Source organism: Euleptes europaea, chromosome 11 (genome assembly GCF_029931775.1).
Source record: "Euleptes europaea isolate rEulEur1 chromosome 11, rEulEur1.hap1, whole genome shotgun sequence".
Classification (NCBI taxonomy): Eukaryota; Metazoa; Chordata; class Lepidosauria; order Squamata; family Sphaerodactylidae; genus Euleptes; species Euleptes europaea.
In genome coordinates, this window is record NC_079322.1 from 20,124,939 (window position 1) to 20,147,749 (window position 22,811).

Sequence of the window (22,811 nt, forward strand, 5' to 3'; positions counted from 1 at the left end):
TTAAGTCAAATGTCGGAATACTACAGATATGCCCCACACATCCAAACAGCATTTTTAATTCAAAATTGTATCTATGCTCCAGATTCCGGTCAAAAAGCATTTAATCAAGGCATTCATTGTCATCTCAGGAAACAAGGGAGAAGAAAAACCACTGCTAAGTGGTGCCCCAGAATTCAGCAAATGCAGAATTGGATAAATTGTGTCATAAAGAAAGAAAAATAGGAGCATTTCCAAAAACCTTCTATAAAAGAATTGTTAACATGCCTGTCACTGGAGTCACCATCAGAAGTTGTGTTTGCAGGATAAGCTTGGGTTCAAACCTCTTGTGCAAGCCATGCTGAGTAAACAGGAGCAGTATTCTCCTCCCAGGCATGGCTCTGTTTCATCCACGTGGCCTATTAGCCTGACTATAAATACGTCCAGATCAAGCCTGGGTTTCTTCCTGGGCAACAGCTAGACTGATCTGTCTAGATTCCTAGCATCTCACTAGATGTCTTTCCTTGCTCATTCACTTGCCTCCCAGGCATTTTTCAAGTATCTCACATGAACACATGAAGCTGCCTTATACTGAATCAGACCCTTGGTCCATCAAAGTCAGTATTGTCTACTCTGACCGGCAGCAGCTCTCCAGGGTCTCAGGCAGAAGTCACTCACATCACCTACTTGCCTAGTCCCTTTAACTGGAGATGCTGGGGATTGAACTCTGGTCCTTCTGCATGCCAAGCAGAGGCTCTACCACTGAGCCACAGGGAGCACTGAGATCTTTCACGGAACATGGCCAGTTTCACTTGGCTCATAAGCTATTTTTTAGTAATGTGCAGACTTATTTGAGACTTTGTAGATTTGTGAATCTCTCAAAGTTTTTGTCTTCTGAGGATGTCTTCTTCCAATAATCTAATTGATATGGGTATTATAAAATATTTCCCCCCCCTAAAGATACCTTACCCTGACTTGGATAGCCCCAGGCTAGCCTGATCTCATCAGATCTCAGAAGCTAAGCATGATCAGCCCTGGTTAGTATTTGGATGGGCAACCGCAAGGAACACCAGGGTCATAATGCTGAGGCAGGCAATGCCAAACCACTTCCAAATGTCTCTTGCCTTGAAAACCCTACAGCTGGGACTTGATGGTACCCTCAAAAAAGCTACCTTATCCAGTGATACTGGATTATTATTATTATTATTTATTGGGGAAAGCCTATAAAGAATGACTGGCTGGGCATCATCCAGTAAAACATTGATACTGTACCTGTACTTTTACTTTTATTGTTATTACAGTCATTGATCAGAAAATACATATTCATGAATATAAAAACTTTTATATAAATATAAAAGTGAAGATGAAAAACATTTTTGAAAGGACAACACCAAGGGACTAATTCATGATAATAGTAAAACAGTTTAGCCATTTATATTCCAATAGCAATAGTCAATAAATAAATCTGTAAAACTAAAAATAAAATACAGTAAAATACAGTAAAAATGTGAATATGAAATTTAAAATTTAAATTCATTTAGCATTTTTATCATTATACCTGCAGCAAACTTTATGTACAAAAGCACAGAGCTTAGCGACATTACTTGTGACTTGTGGATTTTTGTTAGAGTGTTTTTCGAGTTGAGTTTTTTCAGAACAACCTGGGATACTGTACTTGTATTTCTGATATATCAGTTCTGTATGTATCATTTATATGGTTTTCAATGTATTTTTGTATAGGAATAGTTGCATTTAGAGAATTTTGTTAAAGTGACCCCAGACAAAGATAGAAGTTGCAACATGTTTGATCTTTGATGGCTATTAACGTGAGCATTTTGTAAGTTATGACTATTTTGTTTATTTAGCTGAAGACCTACATGAAGTGCTGAAAACTCAGTTAACTCTTAAACATCAAGGTTTGAAATCCATCTCTTCAAACATTTAATTCTGAACGAACAGTTCAGCATTAAGGAAGAAATCCAAACAGAAATGTGATGATGCAAGTTACAATGTTTTCCTAATATTTGTTTCTCTGTTCATCAGGCTAGGCTGTACTGATAGTATTATTAAGCTCTGTCTCTGGTCACCCAGCTTTTACATTTAAGACTGAAAATTGCTAAAAAATATTTTCCAGCTAGCTCTGTGATGCGCTCAGCGGTCAGCTGCAAATGCAAGTCCACACTTTTTTATTGCTCTATTGTCTCTGCTGCTTGCCATCTACAATGCTGAGAAATCCTGATTTTAAGTATTTTTATGCTCGACTGTAGCTCAGCCTGAAGCATTCACACCTGCTCCTAAGCATCATGGGACGTGAGAGGCTGTAGGGACTTATATTTCTAGCAAGGTGGGACATATTGCCTCCTTGTAAGCGTAATGAAGCATAGGTTTATGTTATTCTAAAGCTGTGCTTTAAAAACTGTCCTGCAGAATGCAACCAGGGACAAATAAGCCCCCAAAGAACAACTTACTCCACCATTACCAAACGTATAGTGCAATCCTATGCAGAGTTGTTCCAGTCAAAGCACACTGAAATCAATGGGTTTAAATTGGAGTAACTATCTATAGGATTGCACCATTACCTCTACAAAACGCAGCTACATTAAAATATTTCAGGGTATCCTCATCTTATATCAGTCAACAGCTACAGTAGCCCCAACAAACTGTCCAGGCTGTACCCCCCATGCAAACTGAGAATACACCATAAATTGCACCAGAATTCTCTTTTAGCACCTGTCATTTCTTAGCAAACATGCAGGAATTAACCGGAAGATGGACAGATGCAGCAAAGCATTTCTTAAAGATAGCACAAGGCAGTTTGAACTTCATTGCAATAAAAATTGAGACGCAGGGAAATTATCTACTGATTTATTGACTTCATTTATGCCTTTCCTTTCCTCTCAATGAGGACCCAAAATGGCTTACGTCACTCCTTTCCTGCATTTTATCCTCACAATAACCTGTGAGGTAAGTCAGGCTGAGGATGTGTGTGACTGGCCCAAGGTCACCCAGCAAGTTTCTGTGGCAGAGTAGATCTCCCAGAACCTAGTCTGATACTACTGGATCGAAGCCTTCTATTTTCTATGAGAAAAACAGTTGTGAAAGTAACCCTTGTTGCTCTTTAGCACATGTGTTCCTCATGACTAGATTCGAGAGCCCAGTCCTCTAGCCGCTAGCTGCCTCCTGCCATAGTGCCAAAAGAGAGCACTGAAAATCATCAGTGTGTCCAAATGCTTTGCAGTCTTTCAGGAGAGAAGACAAAATAACACATCTCATTACTAAATGTTATTTAGTCTGCAGGTTGCACTGTTTTGTTTAAAGCCTACGAGGCATGTTGTATTTCCGTTTCAAGCAAAAACCCCACAAGGGTGGCCTTTAGACATTAAAACAGATGTTCCACAACGATACAATCTCAGCATTCATTCACTGGCGAAGACAAATCTACCTGCTGTAAATATGTATCATCACATCTGTCTACGTTTTCCTGACTCTCAATTCAGTGAAGAGAACACACATGTACATTTGAAATCTTTTGTGTGATCACAAAAGATAACCAAGTGACACACACACAGGCCTATGTACCTGGTAACACCAGTGCAATATGAAAGCACAGCATCACATTGCAGAAAACTCCACTTGGCTGAAACCAAAAATCCGCCAGGGTAACAAGAAATGAGGTACCAGAGGGGAACAGCAAAGAGGGACAGCTTTTCAAGAAGCTCGTTCAAAAAGCACAATTATAGTAACCAGATTGATTCCATCAACAGAAGTGTAAACCACCCATCTCCAAAACAAAAGGTGTGCAATATGAGTTGTGAATAATATTACATAGGCCATTTTCTTGTCATTGACACCATGACCACCCGAGATAACATCCTCCCTATATGTGGAGATTTTTGGTGCCATCAAGGTAGGATTGGATTTCTGAATTTTTAAATTAGCTGTTTATCGGATTGTACTTATTTTATTCAATTGTAACTATTATGTTCTATATGATGTTCCCTGCCCTGAGCCTGGTTAGCTGGGGGAGGGCGAGATACAAATAAAAATGATGATGACTGTCTAGTGTTCTTCCTATGCCCTCTTGAAAGACCAAGGGTTGGATCCAGCCAGCTTTTCCACTCAACCTCACCCAATTCCCTTCCATACCACAGCTCCTGTTCCACATCTTTTTGTATATGCAGGCCATGTGATTCTTAGCATAGCTGTCACAGATTGGGTAGCCTCAGACCAGGGGTCCCACTCTGCAAACTAGGAACTCCCTCCCTAGTTCCTCACTGGCTGCCCACACAAACAGATATACTGCTGAGCCCCCATTTGGGGATCCCCTAGACCTCCGTGCCTTTCCAGTACCCACAGCCACGGGACTCCAGTAATTGCTTCCTTCTTCCCAAAACCCCTGGAAAGTCCCTTACTTCCTCTTGAGTCCTTGCCTCAAAGTCCTGCGTCCTCAGTAACAAGTCCTTCTCTAATCTTTCTCCCACTCCCTTGTAAGATGCTTTCCCATCTGGCCCATAGTCCTTTTTGACCCCTCCTTGATTTGCCCCCTTTGGAGCCTCTGCCATCTCCGCACTACTCTCCCCATGCTCCACACCCTCTGTCCTTAAAACTAGTTGCTGACCAGAGTTCTACAATATTGCTTCAATTGCACAAAGAGGACAGGAACCATTTTTATTGTATGATATTCTTGGATTATATCCAGAGCTCAGAATGCCACCCTTAATAATGTGATACTGAGGTTAAATTTTGAATGTTTAACTTAGATGCATCTTCTTTATCACGTGCAGCTATGTGTGGTACTTTTCCTTGCCAGTTTGTAGCTGATTTAAACACTGCAAGATTGCTGCTGAAATTTACAAATGGTTAAAGTTCCAGTTTATGTTACTGCAGCAACATCTGCATTTGGCTATACATGTGTGTTAGTAAATCATTTATTAAGCACCCACACCAATATCACTGGCTCCCAGGGAACGGCTTATAACTGCAGTCTAAAAGAAATTGTATAATATGTAGGGGACATCAAAGAAGACTTTCAGCTTAAAACCAAAATAAAGAAGCAATGCATGTTTTCATACTCTAGCTCAGTGGTGAACTTAAGAAAAATTTGTGGTCAGCATTTCCACAGCATCTGTCTTTATCAGTGCAGGAATTTAGCTTACAGTATTTCCATTAATCTGGCGATGTCTTCCAACAGTTAAACATCACCAAAGACCAATGAACCTTCACTTTAACCTGAACACCTTTAAAGAGAAACATTTCAGAAGTATTTCTAAAGACAAATTTACTTTCAACTGTCTATGCCACAGTATGGTGCTTCACACTACAGACATACAGGGAGAGAGATCAAGGAACTACAAAACATTCAAGGCAGTCTTACATTGTGTTAGCTGAATGAACATAAAGTCGTTTTATAGCTAAAAAGGCACTTGAAAGTGGCCTATTATTAAGCAGTTTTTGTCCCGTTGAGCTGTGGGGTAACACAAAAATTATCTCTGGAGGCAAGTGAAATATATGAAATAGAACATGCTTTTTTGAAAGTGAGAAATTCAGCTTTACATCTTTGCGGCACTGATGAACACCCACTGTTCAACCCCTATTTCCATGCCTTTGAACACTTTGTGTTGTCTTCTGAACAAATACAGGTTCAACTATACAGATGTCAAACGACAGCACTGCTCAAAGAAAAGTGTCATCTAAGACTCCATTTGATTTTGGGAGATAACTGAATAAATATTAACTGTCTGTGCATCCAAAGTCAAAATATCTCCACGGCATTTCCCAGTGACATCTCTCTCGCCAAAGCCTCAAATTATCAGCAACAAAGACAAAAAAGATTGTCACGCTCCTTTCAAGCCTTAATTTTCAATTCCGTCCTTGCCAAGACATTCTTCAGTTGGAAAGATATAATTGAATTATAGTTGTTGGCATTCCCTGGGCTTCTTTCTGCAAAATGTTCCACTTAAATGTTGCAAAATATAAATCAATAACTTTACATTTTATCTTATTGGATGGGGGGGGGATTTTTGTTTCCAAGGATTGCCCAGATTACTCACACAGCTGAGAGTCATGTCTTGTTATTATTTCTTAAAGCATACCTTTGCACATGTGGATGGGAGAAAGAACAAGAAAGGAATGCGTTTTGCAGGGATTTTAAAGGTTGTATTCTACAGCTGTTCTCCCAGCACAAGAAGGAAGAGGGGTGATCTCACTCAATTCCCCTCCTCATTGCAGCCCCCTGTTCTGCATGACTTTTGTTCACAGAGGTCTCACAATTTCTACTGTAGCCTTTGAGGGGTGGGGGCGTCAACAGAAACCCTTCCTACCTGTTGCACCAGCAGAATAGCTGGTAGGATCCAATCCATAGGTTCATCTGCAAAAATCCATATGTGTGGACAAATATGTAGAAAGGTAAGTAAAAGGACTAGAATGTACTCAGAGTTGTGTGTAGAAAAGAGCAAGAGTTCAGTAGCACCTTAAAGACTAACACAATTTCTGACAGGGAATGAGCTTTTGTGAGCTATGTCTCACTTCTTCAGATATAGATAGAATGTGTGTGTGTGTGTGTGTGTGTGTGTGTGTGTGTGTGTGTGTGTGTGTAAAGTGCCGTCAAGTCGCAGCCGACGTATGGCGACCCTTTTTGGGGTTTTCATGGCAAGAGACTAACAGAGGTGGTTTGCCAGTGCCTTCCTCTACACAACAACCCGGGTATTCCTTGGTGGTCTCCCATCCAAATACTAACCAGGGCTGACCCTGCTTAGCTTCCGAGATTTGACGAGATCAGGCTAGCCTGGGCCATCCAGGTCAGGGCATAGATAGAATATACCCTGCAATAAATTTTGTTAGTCGTTAAGGTGCTACTGGACTCTTGCTCTTCTCCACTGCTGTTGACAGACTAACATGACTACCCATCGTGATCTATTACAGTTGCGTCTGTTTGTATGTACACTGCAAATTTCCTTTGTGGAGCACAGAGTTTTCCAATGTAAAAGAGGAAACATTTAGTAGAAAAGAAATAAGGCAAAAGGCTGATGGAGGAAAAGAATGTTTAAGAAAAAGAGATTTGTTTATAAACGTTGCAAATAACTTTATTTTACTTTTGTTAAAACACGAAAAACTATCATCTTTGGGGGTTATAGAGTGTGTGTGTGTGTGTGTTTGTGTGTGTGTGTACACACAAACTGAAACCCTGATGAATTGCTTGCCAGACAGATTTCTAATCAGATAAAATATCTTTCGCCAGCTGACAGTTCTAATATACACCAATGAAGTTCTTAGTAAGGGTAATAAACGTACTGTAAACTGTAAGAACTCCCCAGGGTTACTGTATAACTAAAAGAAGATACTACATATATTTTTAACAATGTAAACTTGTTGAGATTCAATAATTAGAAGCAGAAGAGGCTTAGCAGAAATCATGTAACACAAACAATACTAACCACAGGCCACAATCCCAAGATTTCCTTTGTGTGCACCAAGGGCCTGTGCATGCCCAGCACTTTTGGACTTTTTTCTCTTGGAAATCCCATGCTGCACTGCAAACTTCATAGAATCATAGAGTTGGAAGGGACCACCAAGGTCATCTAGTCCAACCCCCTGCACAATGCAGGAATTTCCCAACTACCTCCTCCCCACACCCCCAGTGACCCCTACTCCATGCCCAGAAGATGGCCAAGTTGTCCTCCCTCTCATGAACTGCCTAAGGTCATAGAATCAGCATTGCTGACAGATGGCCATCCAGCCTCTGCTTAAAACCCTCCAGGGAAGGAGCACTTACCACCTCCCGAGGAAACCTGTTCTTCCAACACTCACCTGAGTTTTAAAAGGCAACTTGCCTGTAACACGGGGCTAATGGAGAAATCTACTGCTTGAAAATTATAAAGTAAGCATTTACAGGGCACATGAAGTTAGGAGTATGGATGAAGGCCAGAACCTTCTGTTTGTAGAGTTTGAGAAAATGCACAATACAGTTAAAATCTCATAGGCGTGGCAAAGTATCAAAGAGTCCAGTGGCACCTTAAAGACAAAATTACCTGAGAACGTAACAACTGCCTTGACCACTATGTTATTTTCCACTGGATCCAACTAGTTGCCTCCAGATGTCAGGCAAGAAATAATTGCCCTCTAACAACTGGTATTCCAATATACACTGCCTCTGAACATGGATTGTATTTTATGGAAGCATAAGATTTCTTGCTTAATGTCAGGCGAGGGCAAACTAATTTGTTACAGGAGTTTAGGATAGCTTGGGTCTTTTTTTGGTTTTGTTTGTTGGTTCCTCAACTGGTTATAATCAAATGCAGGATTGATGTAAAAAAAAAAAAAAACTTCCAAGAGATATTTTCAGGCCACAACAGAAGACATCGATCGGTTTATAATTGGAAACAAGTCCAGAAACCGCTTCCTTCTTATTTACCATCATCTAAAGATTATTGTTTAGATGCTGGCTCTAAAAGGAGCTCACTATCCTAAATCAAGTACTAGCAAAAGGTTTCAAAGGAACTTTAAGTCAAAGGGTAAAAGTTCATAATCAAGAGACCATGTAATGCTGTTGCCCCTTGGAAACCCATAGCTTTTGACTTAGGATGGACCTTTTTCTAAAAAGGATCTTAATTTCATTCTTTTTTGTGGGTAAGGTATTGGCCCTAATTAGTAATCAGCTACTATTCAGCCATGGTTTGGTTTGCTAAAGCTGCATAATCACAAAAATCTTACAGAGCAGTGGCTCTTACAGATGTTTTTGAAAGCTGACATTAGAGTTTATTACCTTTGCAAAATGCAGTTAAAATTAGCAGTTGATTCTTTACTCTAGACAAATCTTTTCCTTTGACAGCTAGATTGCCATTCACGTTTACATACTTACAATTAACTAATAATATTAAGGAGACGTGCAAAACATCATGGAATACTGTGACTGCTCGTAAGGATCACACAGGGTGCTCCAGTGAAACTTAAAATGCTAGAACTTTCAAATTGTGACAGAATATTCTTAACAGAGTCAAAGCTCCCTTTGTCAGATACTGACGTATCTGATGAAGGGAGCTTAGACTCTCAAAAGCTTATACCCCCAAAATCTTGTTGGTCTCTAAGATGCTACTGGATTCGAATGTAGCTGTTCTAATGCAGACCAACATGGCCACCCTCTGAAAATATTGTTAATGCATCCACTGAATAGTCCAGAAGAACATTCCAGAGAAAGCGAGACTATTTTATTTTATTTCTTACCTTGCTCTATCTCTGTAGGCTCATAGTGGCTTAATTATTTTAACAGGTCATAGAATCATAAAATTGGAAGGGGCCATACAGGCCATCTAGTCCAACCCCCTGCTCAATGTAGAATCAGCCTACAGCATCCCTGACAAGTGTTTGTCCAGTCTCTGCTTAAAGAATGCCAGTGACGGGGAGCTCAACATCTCCCTAGCTAGCTGATTCCACTGTCGAACAACTCTTTCTGTAAGTTCCCCACACACACACACCAATATCCAGCCAGTACCTTTCTGCCCGCAATTTGGGCTTCTCTTCCTCTCCCCACCCCTGTACTTTATTTCTCTGAAAATGTAACTTTCACAAACCAACAATGATAGGAAAGAGCTATCTCCTCAATCTCCTAAATAACCAGAGACAATTGGAAATGTAATGGAAAGATAAACACTCTACCTGACCCCTTAGTTTCCACAGACTGTTCACCACGCCATACTTTCTCCTTTCCAACTCATCCTGAAGTGTGCTGTTCCCTCTCAATGCAGCTGTCCTCTCTGGGCATGGAACCGATCCCAGGGGGCAAGCAATACTGGTCGTGTGGGGCATTTTCAACCAGGCATCCCTTGAAGTGGTACAAGCCTGTTGGGTGCCTCTGTCCCCTTCCCCTACCACTCACATAGGGTCTCCCCCCCAGATGTTCCCACCACCAAAACCCATACTTCTCCCTCTCGCTGAGGATCACAGCTCTGAATCCTCTATAATTGTCTTTTTTCTTAAAAATTCCACATGGAAATTAATTTTATTGGTTGCTGCTAAAGGGCATCTTGAGGTAACGCTTTCCCATGCCTTGTTGACCCTTCAGCATGGCCTTTGCCAGTGTGAGGTGACCAAGGTACTACTATCTGAAATCCTCTGTACACAATTAAGTTCTGGAATCTCATGAACTTCCATAGGACTCAGTATCCTACATGTTTTATTATGAAAACATGGTATGGCAAGAGCAACTTAATGGACCCACTCAGAAAACACAAACACGTTCGTCTGTAATGAGCACAAACACTCATGGTTGCTGTGCTCATAGGCTTCCTCCCCTTGCATGGAGCATGAATTAAGCAGCCCTGGCTTCACTGAAACTTCCAGTTTTCCACAGCATCCAAACATAGGTGCCTGGAGAAACAGGAATCCGTTTTCTCCCCACAACTAGGGGGGTTGTGGGGACTAAAATCACGACTAAGCCCCTGTAAAGAATCCCAGTTTCTGGGGAAGAAACAAACTCCAATTTGTTCAGTCACTTTGAATGTCACAGATCAGGAAAGTTCAATCACTCTAGGCTCACAGGGAGAGGAGGGAGGGAACACATAACGCTAAGCTGTGTCTGTCATGGACAAACCTGTTTGTCATCATGTCTGAATGAGGCCAAAACGGAAAGGGGGAGGGAGGAAGAAGAGTGAGCAACCAAAACCTTCCTCTGCCTCTCCCCACCACATCCACTCATATCCACTTTGGAATTCAATCTGGCTGAAAAGCAGGGCAAAAATAAATAATAAAAAGTATCTTTCATGAGCATAGCTCAGTTGCTGATATTCATGTTGCGGCAATCATGATTCCTACTTACAGGTTAGTATAACTTAATTAAATAATTTTTAATAGACTGGTCAGGATAGGTCAACAATCCCATCTCTTAGTAGTCTGATAGCATGGGTTTAAAAACTTCATAAAGTTCATGCAATACTTTTACACCATGTAAATATGCTATCGGTTAATCCATAGGCGAGGCTAAAATGTTCTCTCTTTTTTTGGTTTTTAATCACCCTGCAGACAATTGCAAATTTTTTCTCTTGGCTGAAGTTCACTACACGCACCAAAGTATACCAATTAACGCAAAAATGAATCTTTGGTTGGATTGCAAGTTGCAATACCATTGGTGTAATAGCACTTCTGCTAGCAGAACAACATTTCCATTCATGTAGCGAAGAGGTCAATTTCTGCTGATCTCCCCTCCCACTACAGACCCCCCCCTTTGCATCACATACTATTCCTTGGAGTCCACTGACCCAAAATTGTGGGAGGGGAGAAATGCGGAAGGCTGGGAGAAGGGGGGCAGAGGAATTGCCTTCATTTAGCTTGACTGCTTACGCTACTTCAATCCAAGCCTCTGTATTAAGATTCAAACAGCTAAGTAAGCCCTTACCTGAGAGGACAGTAAATTGCAGTCCACGTGCATACCCTTCCCTGTTTTATGACTCTGAAGAAGTGCAGCCATAATTGCTCCATATGTATACAGTCCCGTAGCCAGATCGGTCATAGCCACTCCTGGTCTAACTGGCTCACCTTCCTAAAAGAAGAGAACAAGAGAGGAAAGAAGAATTGACATTCAGTACTGTGTACCATGCTCTGTGCTGCACACTGTAATAAGATCTTAATAATCCCATGTCAGACAATGACATGATATCGAGAACTGAAAAGGACTACTTTATTCCTTGCATCATCCCAGAGTACTAACAGTGGCTTCAGTCATGACTACAGTGGTTAGAGTTGTCAGAATAAGTTCTGAGAAAGGAATCAAAGAAACACAGAATCATAGAGTTGGAAGGGGCCATACAGGCCATCTAGTCCAACCCCCTGCTCAATGCAGGATCAGCCTAGAGCATCCCCGACAAGTGTTTGTCTAGCAGCTGCTTGAAGGCTGCCAGAGAGGAAGAGCTCACCACCTCCCTAGGCAGCCAATTCCATTGCTGAACAACAAAATTCCAAAAAGAGATTCCAGGCACATATTAGATTAGATTGGATTCGATTAGATCGGCACACATGTACACACATACACACTTGTTCATATAGCACTAAAGCACATTTATGTATGTGTAATAAACAATAAAGAAGGGCCCATTCAATTTCAGTAGATGCAATGAAACTCAATCTAAATTTCAAAAATTAAAGGAGAGAACACAGGGGAGGTAGAGAGAAGGGCAACAACGACTGAAAGTAAGTAAATGCATTTACACACACTTAAGGCTTTCACTGGGGTGGGGGATAAGATGTAGCATTCTGAGCCAAATGCTTTGTGGAAAAGGTAATCTGTACTTTGCTTCACTGTTTTACACTCAAGTCATCACTCAGGAAACCAAGATTTAGAAGCCAATTTCATATCAATCCCAGCCCTCTTTGCTAACCAACAGCACATATGGAAGGAGAAACCAGTGCAACATGGGAAGTCATGATCGTTGGGGCTGGAGTGTTTAAAATTACTTCCAGTATATGGTATCATTCAGGTTGTATTCCTGTGAGCTATTCTTTAATGGCCAGGCGCCAAACAACGGCATCTGCATCAGTTACGTGGTCATCTTCATTATTAAACATGACTAATAATATTAAAAAGGAATAATGCCATGTGAACATTTCAAACTGATTAGTTACTCATGGTATGATTATTATAGCTTAATGCACTCATAAGATAATAACCACCTAGTACTACTAATAATAAAAAGCACAAGAAAGGTACCCTCAGAAGAAGCAGACTTGGAAACTGTTAGCAATTTTCTCTTCTGGATTTATTGCGTTCTCTAAGTGTGCCACCGTTTTTCTTCTTCATGCATTTTAGACCCTACTGCCTTGACTTTAATCTTTATCCAATTTTTTTTGGCCCAAGATCAAAGCCTTTCAGGGAAGTTTGATAACCAAATGATAATACCAGATGCAGCATCATATGTACTTCACCTAGAAGTCTGATCCAATTCAACAGGAACCAATTCTAGTTGTAATGCAATCAGAGTTGCCCAAGATTTTTATCCTCTTATGGAAGCTCCCTGCCTTAGCAAGATTACAATTTTAATGCATGGCATGTACAACAAATTATTTTATACTTTTCAATGGAAAACCCTTAGCTCAAAATTTATCGTTTCTTAGTAATGTTTTTACATTTTTTCTTAATGGCACCAAAATTATGTATGATTAGATGGGATTCCTGCAGAATAAACTGTCTTCTCCATTCTTTTATGAACACTGTTTAGAATTCCACATGCCTTTGTTAAATTTAAATCATCATCAGTAATCAGCTCTATATATGCATGAACTACATTTCTAAACAATGACAATGCAGGAAAAAACAAAAGGTCTAGTCACTGTACAACTAGACAGCTTCTTACAATATCTGCCTTTCAGAAAGACACACCAGCTGTTTTGAAGTCCCCAGATCAAGACTTGTGGGATCTAATATTTAGCATCAGAATACCACTGAAGCATAGAGTTGCCAAGCATGGAAACCAGCAGGAGGTTCAGGGACACAGACAGAGAGAGAGTTCGACATTCCGTGTGACACTACACCACTTCTGCTTTAGAAGTGACAAAGCGGCCCACAGGATGCCGAAGTTTTTAATTTAATTTAATTGTTCTTCCACCACTGTTTATGATGGCAGGCAAGGACAACTGCTGGCAGGAGGCCTCCCACTAGAGTGGGATGCCATGCAGCCCTACCATAGGTTAGTCACATTTTCTCAGTAACCCTTCCAAGAACCCTGTAAGATAGGTCAGTATTATTATCTTTACATTGTAGACACTGAGGGAATGGCAGAGGAGGAGGAGAAGGAGAAGGAGAAGAAGCGTTGCTAACTTTCTCTACCACTTAAGGAAGAATCAAACCGGCTTACAATCACCTTCCCTTCCCCTCCCCACAACAGACACCCTGTGAGGTAGGTGGGGCTGAGATAGTGTGACTAGCCCGAGGTTACCCAGCTGGCTTCATGGGTAGGAGTGTGAAAACAAATCCAGTTCAGAAGATTTGTGAGGAGTGGGGAATCAAATAAGAGTCCACTGCTCCAAACCACCACTCTTAACCACTTCACCATGCTAAGGAAGGGTGTGAATAACTCAGGAACAAAATGGCTTCCAGCAATTAAATGAATCCCAAACCAATGACATTATTAAGCCATACTTGTTGCTGGAAATCACCGCTAGGCTTGCCCTACTAACTGCTTCCTTCACTGTTTCCTTGGAAACTGTGGCTGCATCCCCACATCACTGGATATTGCACTACTGGTACATTGGACCCTTCCCTGCCCCCAGTCATTCAGCACTGGTGGCATAGAAGCGAGTCTTCTTGGCTGGTGTCGCATTTCCTGATGGATGGAGAAAGCAGAGGCACAATCCTTCCATAGTCCTGTTAACCCTGAAACAGTTGCAGTGGAGACAAACATGGAAAAAGTAATGGTCCACTCCCTCCGGATAGATTTGTAGTGGGGAGTAGGGAAGTGGAGGAGAGGTGTGTAGCCTTACTAACCTCAAGGTGAGGCCTGTAGTTCTCCCCAAGTACAACTGATTTCCAGACTGCTTAGGAGGAAACGGCAGCCTTAGAGGACAGACTCTACAGCACAAACACATGCCTTATACTAAATCAGCCCCTTGGTCCATCAAGTCAGTATTGTCTACTCAGACTGGCAGCGGCTCTCCAGGGTCTCAAGCAGGTGTCTTTCACATCACCCCTTTAACTGGAGATGCCAGGAATTGAACCTGGGACCTTCTGCATGCCAAGCAGATGCTCTACCACTGAGCCACGGCCCCTCCCCACATCACGTCCTCACTCAGCTCCCTCCCCTGTCCAGGCACCATCCCCAAATCTCCAAGAATCTCCCAAGCTAGAGGTGGCAATAGAGGTATGAAATGGGAGTGTGGAACCTAGAAAGACGCTGTGCCAAAAGGCCAAAAATATCTGCCGCTGTCCCTGCATTCAGGTGCCCTTAAAAGAAAAGCATTCAAATTTTTCTAAATGCTTTCAGCCAACTCGCTTTACAGTTCTTAGCATTACCATTAAGGTTCCTTTCGCTAATGAACGCCACTCTATTCTTTATTGAAGCTCATCTGAAAGCAGTACAACATTTCAGATATTTACATTGCAGTCCTATGCAGTTACTCCAGCCTAAACCCACTGAAATCACTCTGTACAGAACTGCACAGCATGCTAAAACAATCCTTGCCAAATGGTGTTATCATCCAAATGGTGTTATTATCTTCCTTCTCCTTCTCCAAAACCTCCTACTGTCCCCTGCCCTGCACAGTGTCATCGTGCACCCCAGCAAAGTTTTAAATGAGAAAAGAAGGACCCCCCCCCCAAAAAAAATTGCAGTAGTATACCTCAGGCCCTGTGATATGCAAGAGGCCAGAAACAGCAGCTGCAACTGAGTCATAGCCTGCGCGTTGAAACTTTGGACCAGTTTGACCGTAGCCTAAAACAGAGAAAGGACATTATTAAAGTAGAATATATAGAAGAAGAGTTGGTTTTTATATCCTGTTTTTCTCTACCGTAAGGAGCCTCAAAGTGGGTTACAATTATCTTCCCTTCCCATCTACAACAGGCACCTTGTGAGGTAGGTGGGGCTGAGAGAGTTCTGAGAGAACTGTGACTACCCCAAGGACAACCAGCAGGCTTCATGTGGAGGAGCGGGGAATCCAACCCTGGTCTCCAGATTAGACTCCGCCACTCTTAACCACTACACCATGCTGTCTCTCACAACAGTGGTAACTAGTCTTTTTTGGTAAGCATGCCTCAAGTCAACTAGGGTGAATGGATTTAAATCACCTTGTAGATCTAGTTTCCCACAATGAAATTCACTTATTTCCTGAACAATGCAAAATCTGTAACTATGTTTTAATTGTTACAGCAACCAATTCCATATTAATCGGTTGCTGTAAGAGGAGACAAATTTTGCTTTGACCCACCTAGTACACATTCAAGGATACTGAGCAAAGCCACTAATTTCTGTGCTAAGACTCCAATCCAATGCACACTTATAAATCCAAGTTAGTGGGGGAGAGTGAGATTTACTTCTGAGTAAGCATGACCATAAGAATTGTTCAGAACTTTTCAGAAGCAAGAACTGAGCAAAACAGTGTTTCAAATGGGATGTGTCCATGCTGCCTGCTTGGCAGGGTCATAAATATTCATAATTTGAAGTCCAGTGCTGTTCTAGCGACTGTACACATGCAACCCCCATGTGTTGAAATGCTTTTGCCTCTAGCTCTCTGAACAAAAGGGGCAGGCGGCAGCACACTGTGAGAAAGGAAGACCTAACGCGTCAGCAATAGGCTGAAGTCCTGAGGTTGGCTCAAGCCAGGGATTCTAAGGCTGTCCCGAATGGGATGGGAGAGAAGGACCCCGAGGGTGATGCCCAGACCTACACATTTATACCACTTGTGGGACCCCTGTCACAAACTGACTTCTCAATGAATAATATCCACAATAATATCCATAGTCCTTCAGAAAGTCGTTCTGTGTAAACCCCGTAAGAATGAACACTGCCCTCAGTGCATTGCAACTAAATTGCTTGCTGAGTACATTTTGGCTATTTAGTAAGAGATACCCTAGTGCAGAACACATGTGCACCACATCAGTTGTGAAAAGGCAAATGCATGCATTGTTTGCTTGCTGAAACAAAAGGGAGTGCCTAGCCCCTTTTCAGTCACAGCTTCAGTGTATCATGAGAGGCGATCAGCAATTAATAAATGCATGCTGTCTCTATAATTGATGCAACACACATCTATTTTACATTCTGGTATCTTTTCACAAGTAGTTACACAATAAGATATTGGATATCTATAGGATATTTTTCGGGGGGGGAGAAATCTGATGCAGATATTTCTGCAAACAGGCATGTGTATATCATCCCAGATTTAATGCACGTAGCTAAATAATCCTGTTTAATGCAAAATTAATACAAAACACCTTTAAGACCTGTTCTGCAAAATATCACCCTTATCCTTTACGAACAGACTACATCTTTCTTTAATAAAGATTAATAAAATAAGGAAAAACTCAAGCAATGGGTCCATGATGAGAAAAACCAGGGCAAAGCAGCGCAAGCATCTCTATAATTACAGAGCTGCCAAAGACGTTGAAATGAAAAATTGCTTCTAAAAAAATGTTGGTCACATCTTGATCTCTACAAAGAACTAGCAGAATGTTCTAGAAAGGAAGGACTAAATACCACAAAACAGACACAAGTGCGATGAGCTAAACTATAGAGATGAATTAATGAATAAAGTGTGCGTGGAACCTGTGGAAAAATTAATCTGGATTTAATTGAACTAGGGCAAAATCATCGATATGCTTTGAAAGCCAGGCCTCAGCCTTGTGATGTGTTTGGATAATAGGGTTGCCAGGTCCCTCTTCGCCACCAGCAGGAGGTTTGGGGATGGAATCTGAGGAGGACGGTGTTTGGGGAGGGGAGGGACTTCAAAGCCATAGAGTCCAATTGCCAAAGCAGCCATTTTCCCCAGCTGAACTGATCTCTTTCGGCAGGGGATCAGTTGTAATAGCGGGAGATCTCCAGCTAGTACCTGGAGGTTGGCAACCCTATTGCATAAACACATGAGCTATGATGGGTTGGTAGAAAGTCCCTCAGAAGGACCAATCAGGCTCCAAGCAATTTAAAGGAGCTCTCCTTTCTTACCCTTCCTTTTATTTATTTATTCCTTCGATTTATCTATTGATTCCTTTATTTATTTATTCAATCCCTTTATTTATTCTTTTAAAGCTACTGCAGCATCTTCTCTCCACTTTTTCTTTCGTGCAAAGAAGGCACGTGCACAAATTTTTGCTCTGAATGAGAAAACATTGGTACCTCTCCTCCTCTACCTCCTGCATGTGTCTTGCTCTGGAAAGGAATTGAATGCACTACTGACTCTTTCCCCCGAAACAAAGCTGCTATATGCCTCTTCCAGGGAAAACAAGAGCACAGCACACAATGAACACACGTACAATCCATGTAGCGTACAAAATGTGTATAGTGTACACTTGATTGTTCCTTATTAGGGTTGCCAACCTCCAGGAAAACCCGCCTTGGAGTTTAATTTGCTTGGAATATTACTTGCTTTGAAAATATTTACCTGTTGGAACTTGGAGTTTAATTTGCTTGGAACTTCACTTGCTTTGGAAATATTCACTTACCCATTGGAACTATACAAAAAAACGTGTTTGGAAACACTCTTTTACCTTGGACAATTGAATTTTGAGTTGCTGAATTCCTACCTTTCTTTGGACACGTGGTCAGGTTCCCTGGAAAGTATATGCTTGGTGATGTAACCAATTTTGATTTTCTCTTGCAACCAATTTTGGAATGTAGTAGGTGATGTAACCACTTTTGTTTTTCATGTAGTTTATTGCTGGAGTTTTTTGGAGTTCTGTTTATTTTGTATACTTTAATATATAGTGGGTTAAGGAAAACCTGAGTGAGTATTGATATATTAATAATCGAGCTGGTGCTGTATATTTGCTTAACCTCCAGGTGATGGCTGGAGATCTCCACTATTACAACTGCTCTCCAGGAAACAGAGATCAGTTCACCTGGAGAAAATGGCTACTTCGAAAGGTGGACTTTATGGCATTATACCCCAGTGAAGTCCCTCCCCTCCCAAACCCCATCCTCCTCAGGCTCCACCCTACTCCCCCAAATCTCCAGGTATTTCCAAACTTGGAGCTGGAAGCCCTATACTTTATACATGCCTTGAGTAATTCTCATGTTAGCCAATGCATGTACAGCTAAAAAAAAAACCCGTATTTATCCAGGAACTAGTCCCTGGTTTCATTTGTAAAGTGGTTGTGCTTTGCCTCCTTCCTCCAAACAAATTTTGTAAAAACAAAATAAATAAAAGTACACATGCACAGGCAGGACGTATGTGCACTCACTGTGTTAACATGTCCTCTCAGGGCAAGGTACAAATTGGGGGTGGGAGCAGTTTGCTCTGGGAAAGCAGCAAAGGAACGTGTTCCTGTTCAGAACTGCTGTTAATGTTTGGACGAGCCGCTATTCTGTGACTAACTCCCCACCACCAAGCCCCCATTCTGTGATTGGGAGCTCCTAAGCCTCTTGAAGAAAAAAATTAAGGCGCTCCCAGAAAGATAAAATGTTCCCTTCCCTGAGCTACTAGAGGGAAGCAGCCAATTTAAACCTCTGCTCAGTCATGACCTGGCTTACACCTGGCCTACATGACCTGGCTTAGACCTGGTAGACTTAGACCTGGTCTACAGATGCAGCAGAATGAGGAGATGGGATTCGGAGGGAGTAGAATGGGACATACCATTTCAGGCGGTGGCGAGGAAGTCACACTACAATCCCACTACTCCATACAGTGAAGTAACTGGAGTCTCTGTTACCCCTTGCTTGAAGGACCTTATGACATTTTTAGGTTTTTGTTTCCATGTCTGTATTTTTGATGATGTTCAGTTGGATATTTCTATGAATGCTTCATTGCTAATACTAATTCTTTAAACGTACATTGAGCTTTGGTGCTGTTTGTTGCAATTTAACTAACGTCGTTCAGCATACGTACCTATTGTTTAAACTTCCAGGTACTAGCTGGAGATCTCTATAATAACAAAATACAATAATAGTAATGGGACTCAATAGTAATGGGAGGGACTTCAATGCCATAGAGTCCAATTGCCAAAGCGGCCATTTTCTCCAGGGGAACTGATCTCTATCGGCTGGAGATCAGATGTAATAGCAGGAGATCTCCAGCTAGTACCTGGAAGTTGATACAACACAAAGACTCAAACTCACTGTTAATACAATACTGTAGAAACCAAACAGAGCAGGCTCACAGATTTCAAAATTATCAAAAATGTATTCAGAGTCAGTCAAAACAAGTGCAAACAAACTACAAAACAGTACAGTGTCAAACAGTATGATACAAAAACTATACAACAATGAACGAACTATTTACAAAAGTGTCTAGCATCAACAAGCACACTGGCTGTTTCAAAGGCACTAACAAGCACACTGGCTTTTTCCAAAGTTAGACGTGAAGCATGTCAAGATTACAAGTCTGTCAGTTAGTTTGACAGGTGCAGGATAGATCAGAGGGATCTAAGGATGATGTAATCAGCCTGGAAAGTACCTGTGCTTGTTAGTGCCTTTGAAACAGCCAGTGTGCTTGTTGATGCTATACACTTTTGTAAATAGTTCGTTCATTGTTGTATAGTTTTTGTATCATACTGTTTGACACTGTACTGTTTTGTAGTTTGTTTGCACTTGTTTTGACTGACTCTGAATACATTTTTGATAATTTTGAAATCTGTGAGCCTGCTCTGTTTGGTTTCTACAGTATTGTATTAACAGTGAGTTTGAGTCTTTGTGTTGTATCAACTTCCAGGTACTAGCTGGAGATCTCCTGCTATTACATCTGATCTCCAGCCGATAGAGATCAGTTCCCCTGGAGAAAATGGCCGCTTTGGCAATTGGACTCTATGGCATTGAAGTCCCTCCCATTACTATTGAGTTCCATTGCACTTGTTTTGACTGACTCTGAATACATTTTTGATAATTTTGAAATCTGTGAGCCTGCTCTGTTTGGTTTCTACAGTACCCGGAAGTTGGCAACCCTGCCAGGAGCAGAATCCAAAACCTCTGGCCATGCACACCTCATGTACTACAGAATTATATCTTCTTAGAGATAAAAAAAAGAGCCAGACTTCCCTTTGGTTCTCTATGTTCAACCGTAAGGCTATGAAGTAAGATGTCTTACTTAAAGGGCATGGCTGCAATACTATGCATGAGCATTTGAAACTATGTTCTACTGGACAAATTTAAATGAAGTTTCTCATTCTGAAACTCATATATTGCCTAAGCAACCATGCATACTATTTGGTTGATATAACCAACGATTCATACTGGTCTGTAGCTAAATAGAGTTTTATGAACAGACTATTCTTCATTATTTATATTTCTTCTCATTTTGCTACTGTACACACGCATTTTTTAACTCCATGTTATTGTTCTTTTCACTATCATTTTGGACTGGTACCTGCATTAATACCCCTATAGGTCTACAAACAGCTTCGATGCCTTTTTTTCAACTGAAAAGGTAAGGTTAAAAAGTCCCTTACCAACCTTCCTCCCTACCTTGGAAAAAACAGTCCCAGAAGCTGCATTTGAAAAATAAATCCACCCTAAAAACCTCCTGCCAGTGGCAAAGAGGGACCTGGCAACCCTAATTGTCCCTGTTCAGGCAACATGGCAACCACATAGGGATGCCAGTGCCCTGGTGGGATTTTGGGATCCCCTGGAATTACAACTCATCTCCGGACTACAGAGATCAGTTCCCCTGGAGAAAACGGATGCTTTGGAGGGTGGACTCTATAGCACTGTACCCCACTAAGGTTCCTGACCTCCCCAGGCCCCATCCCCAAATCTCCAGGAGTTGCCCAATCTGGGGGAACCTGTCAAACCTACAAACACACATAGTGAACATTCTGTACACAACTAGGAGGTTCCTGGTGTGCACGGATGTAAGTTCTGAAAATCATATAACATGACCAACTGTTAATTTTTCTCCCAGGTTCTTTATAAAAAAGGACCTCAACATTTTGTCAGCAAGTTTTATCTGTGCAACTCCTGAAAAGCATAAGCTGTAAGAATGCTTCTCAGCAGCTTTGCAGGCCATTCCTTATCCTCATCCCTCAGAAACTGACGCTGCTTATCATCAGAAATATGAAAGCACATTTGGTTTCTAGTAACCCTGAGAAACATCATCTATATTAAAATCTACCGCTGCATGCCAAACAAGTTAGCTCCCTAGCAGACCAGGAACGTTGTTTATCTCTCTCTGCCAATATACATTACCAGATGTAGGGTTTCATTTAACAATGAGAAGGAGCAAATCAATACAAGGAACAAAAGCAGCAGGGTATGATTCAGAGTACATTCAACTTTTAGTTCCCGTATCATCCTTTATATGTCTCCAATAAAAACAAAATGCATAATATTTATCTGAAGCGTAAACATACAGTGCTCTAGGAATGCTTCAAGATACACTTTTCTGCGCTGCCCTGTGCGCCGATCATTAATTTCTACGCACTGCACTACTTTACTGTGAGTTGGATCCAAAGACTCTCTTTCTCCCTAAGCGGGAGTCCTCTTCTGTCTAAACGTGACTCTTCTTCCTCTCACTGAAAGTAGAAAGACGCTTTCACATAGCTCAGGGGTCCCCAACCTTTCTGAGCCTGTGGGCACCTTTGGGATTCTGACACAGCATGGTGGGCGCAGCAACTAAAGGGCTGCCACCCCCCAAAAAAATGGCTGCTGCGGGAGGCGGACACAGGCATAAAGTGATTCCCACAGTTTAACTTCAGTAACACAGTGCAGATCCTTGCCCTGCGGTGGCAGCTATTTTCAAAGCAACGTTTTAAAAAATCCGCACAGCCAATAAATAGTACCTCTTCAACATTTCAGACAGACGCTGTTTAGCAGAAAGCCTTTTTAATGTGCTCTGCCCTGCCCACTTCCTAAAAACACTTGGTGGGCACCAGGAAAGGTGGTGGTAGGCACCGTGTTGGGGACCTCTGACTTAGCTAAAGAGAGTATTTGGATCTAACCTATAATAATCACTTTTCCATTGTTTGATGATCCTATTTACGCATAAAGTTCCTTAATGCCTCAAAATAGAGACTTTACACAATGGTCAGGTAGCTGCTTTCAAGCAAGATCCATTTTGTTCCTTCCAAATCTGGTCTTTTCCCACATTGTTCATGATAATACGGATGCTGGGAAACCATCCTTTGTCTTAGCCTTGGGGGACATTGTGTTACAAGCTCATTAGAGCCTGTTTATAGAAAGCTACAGAGGGAGCAATATTTGGCCTCCCTAGCTCAATTC

The 22,811-nt window shown here is 41.5% G+C and overlaps 1 protein-coding gene across 1 annotated transcript in view; it reads right to left on the reverse strand.

The window, feature by feature from the left end:
- SUGCT (succinyl-CoA:glutarate-CoA transferase) overlaps nucleotides 1-22,811 on the reverse strand; it is a 352,798-nt gene that overhangs the window by 299,390 nt on the left and 30,597 nt on the right. The window contains exons 7-8 of the mRNA XM_056857041.1: nucleotides 15,295-15,386; nucleotides 11,363-11,506 (exon numbers count right to left, since the gene is read on the reverse strand). Of these exons, the coding sequence (XP_056713019.1) occupies nucleotides 11,363-11,506; nucleotides 15,295-15,386 (236 nt within the window). The remainder of the gene's footprint in view (nucleotides 1-11,362; nucleotides 11,507-15,294; nucleotides 15,387-22,811) is intronic.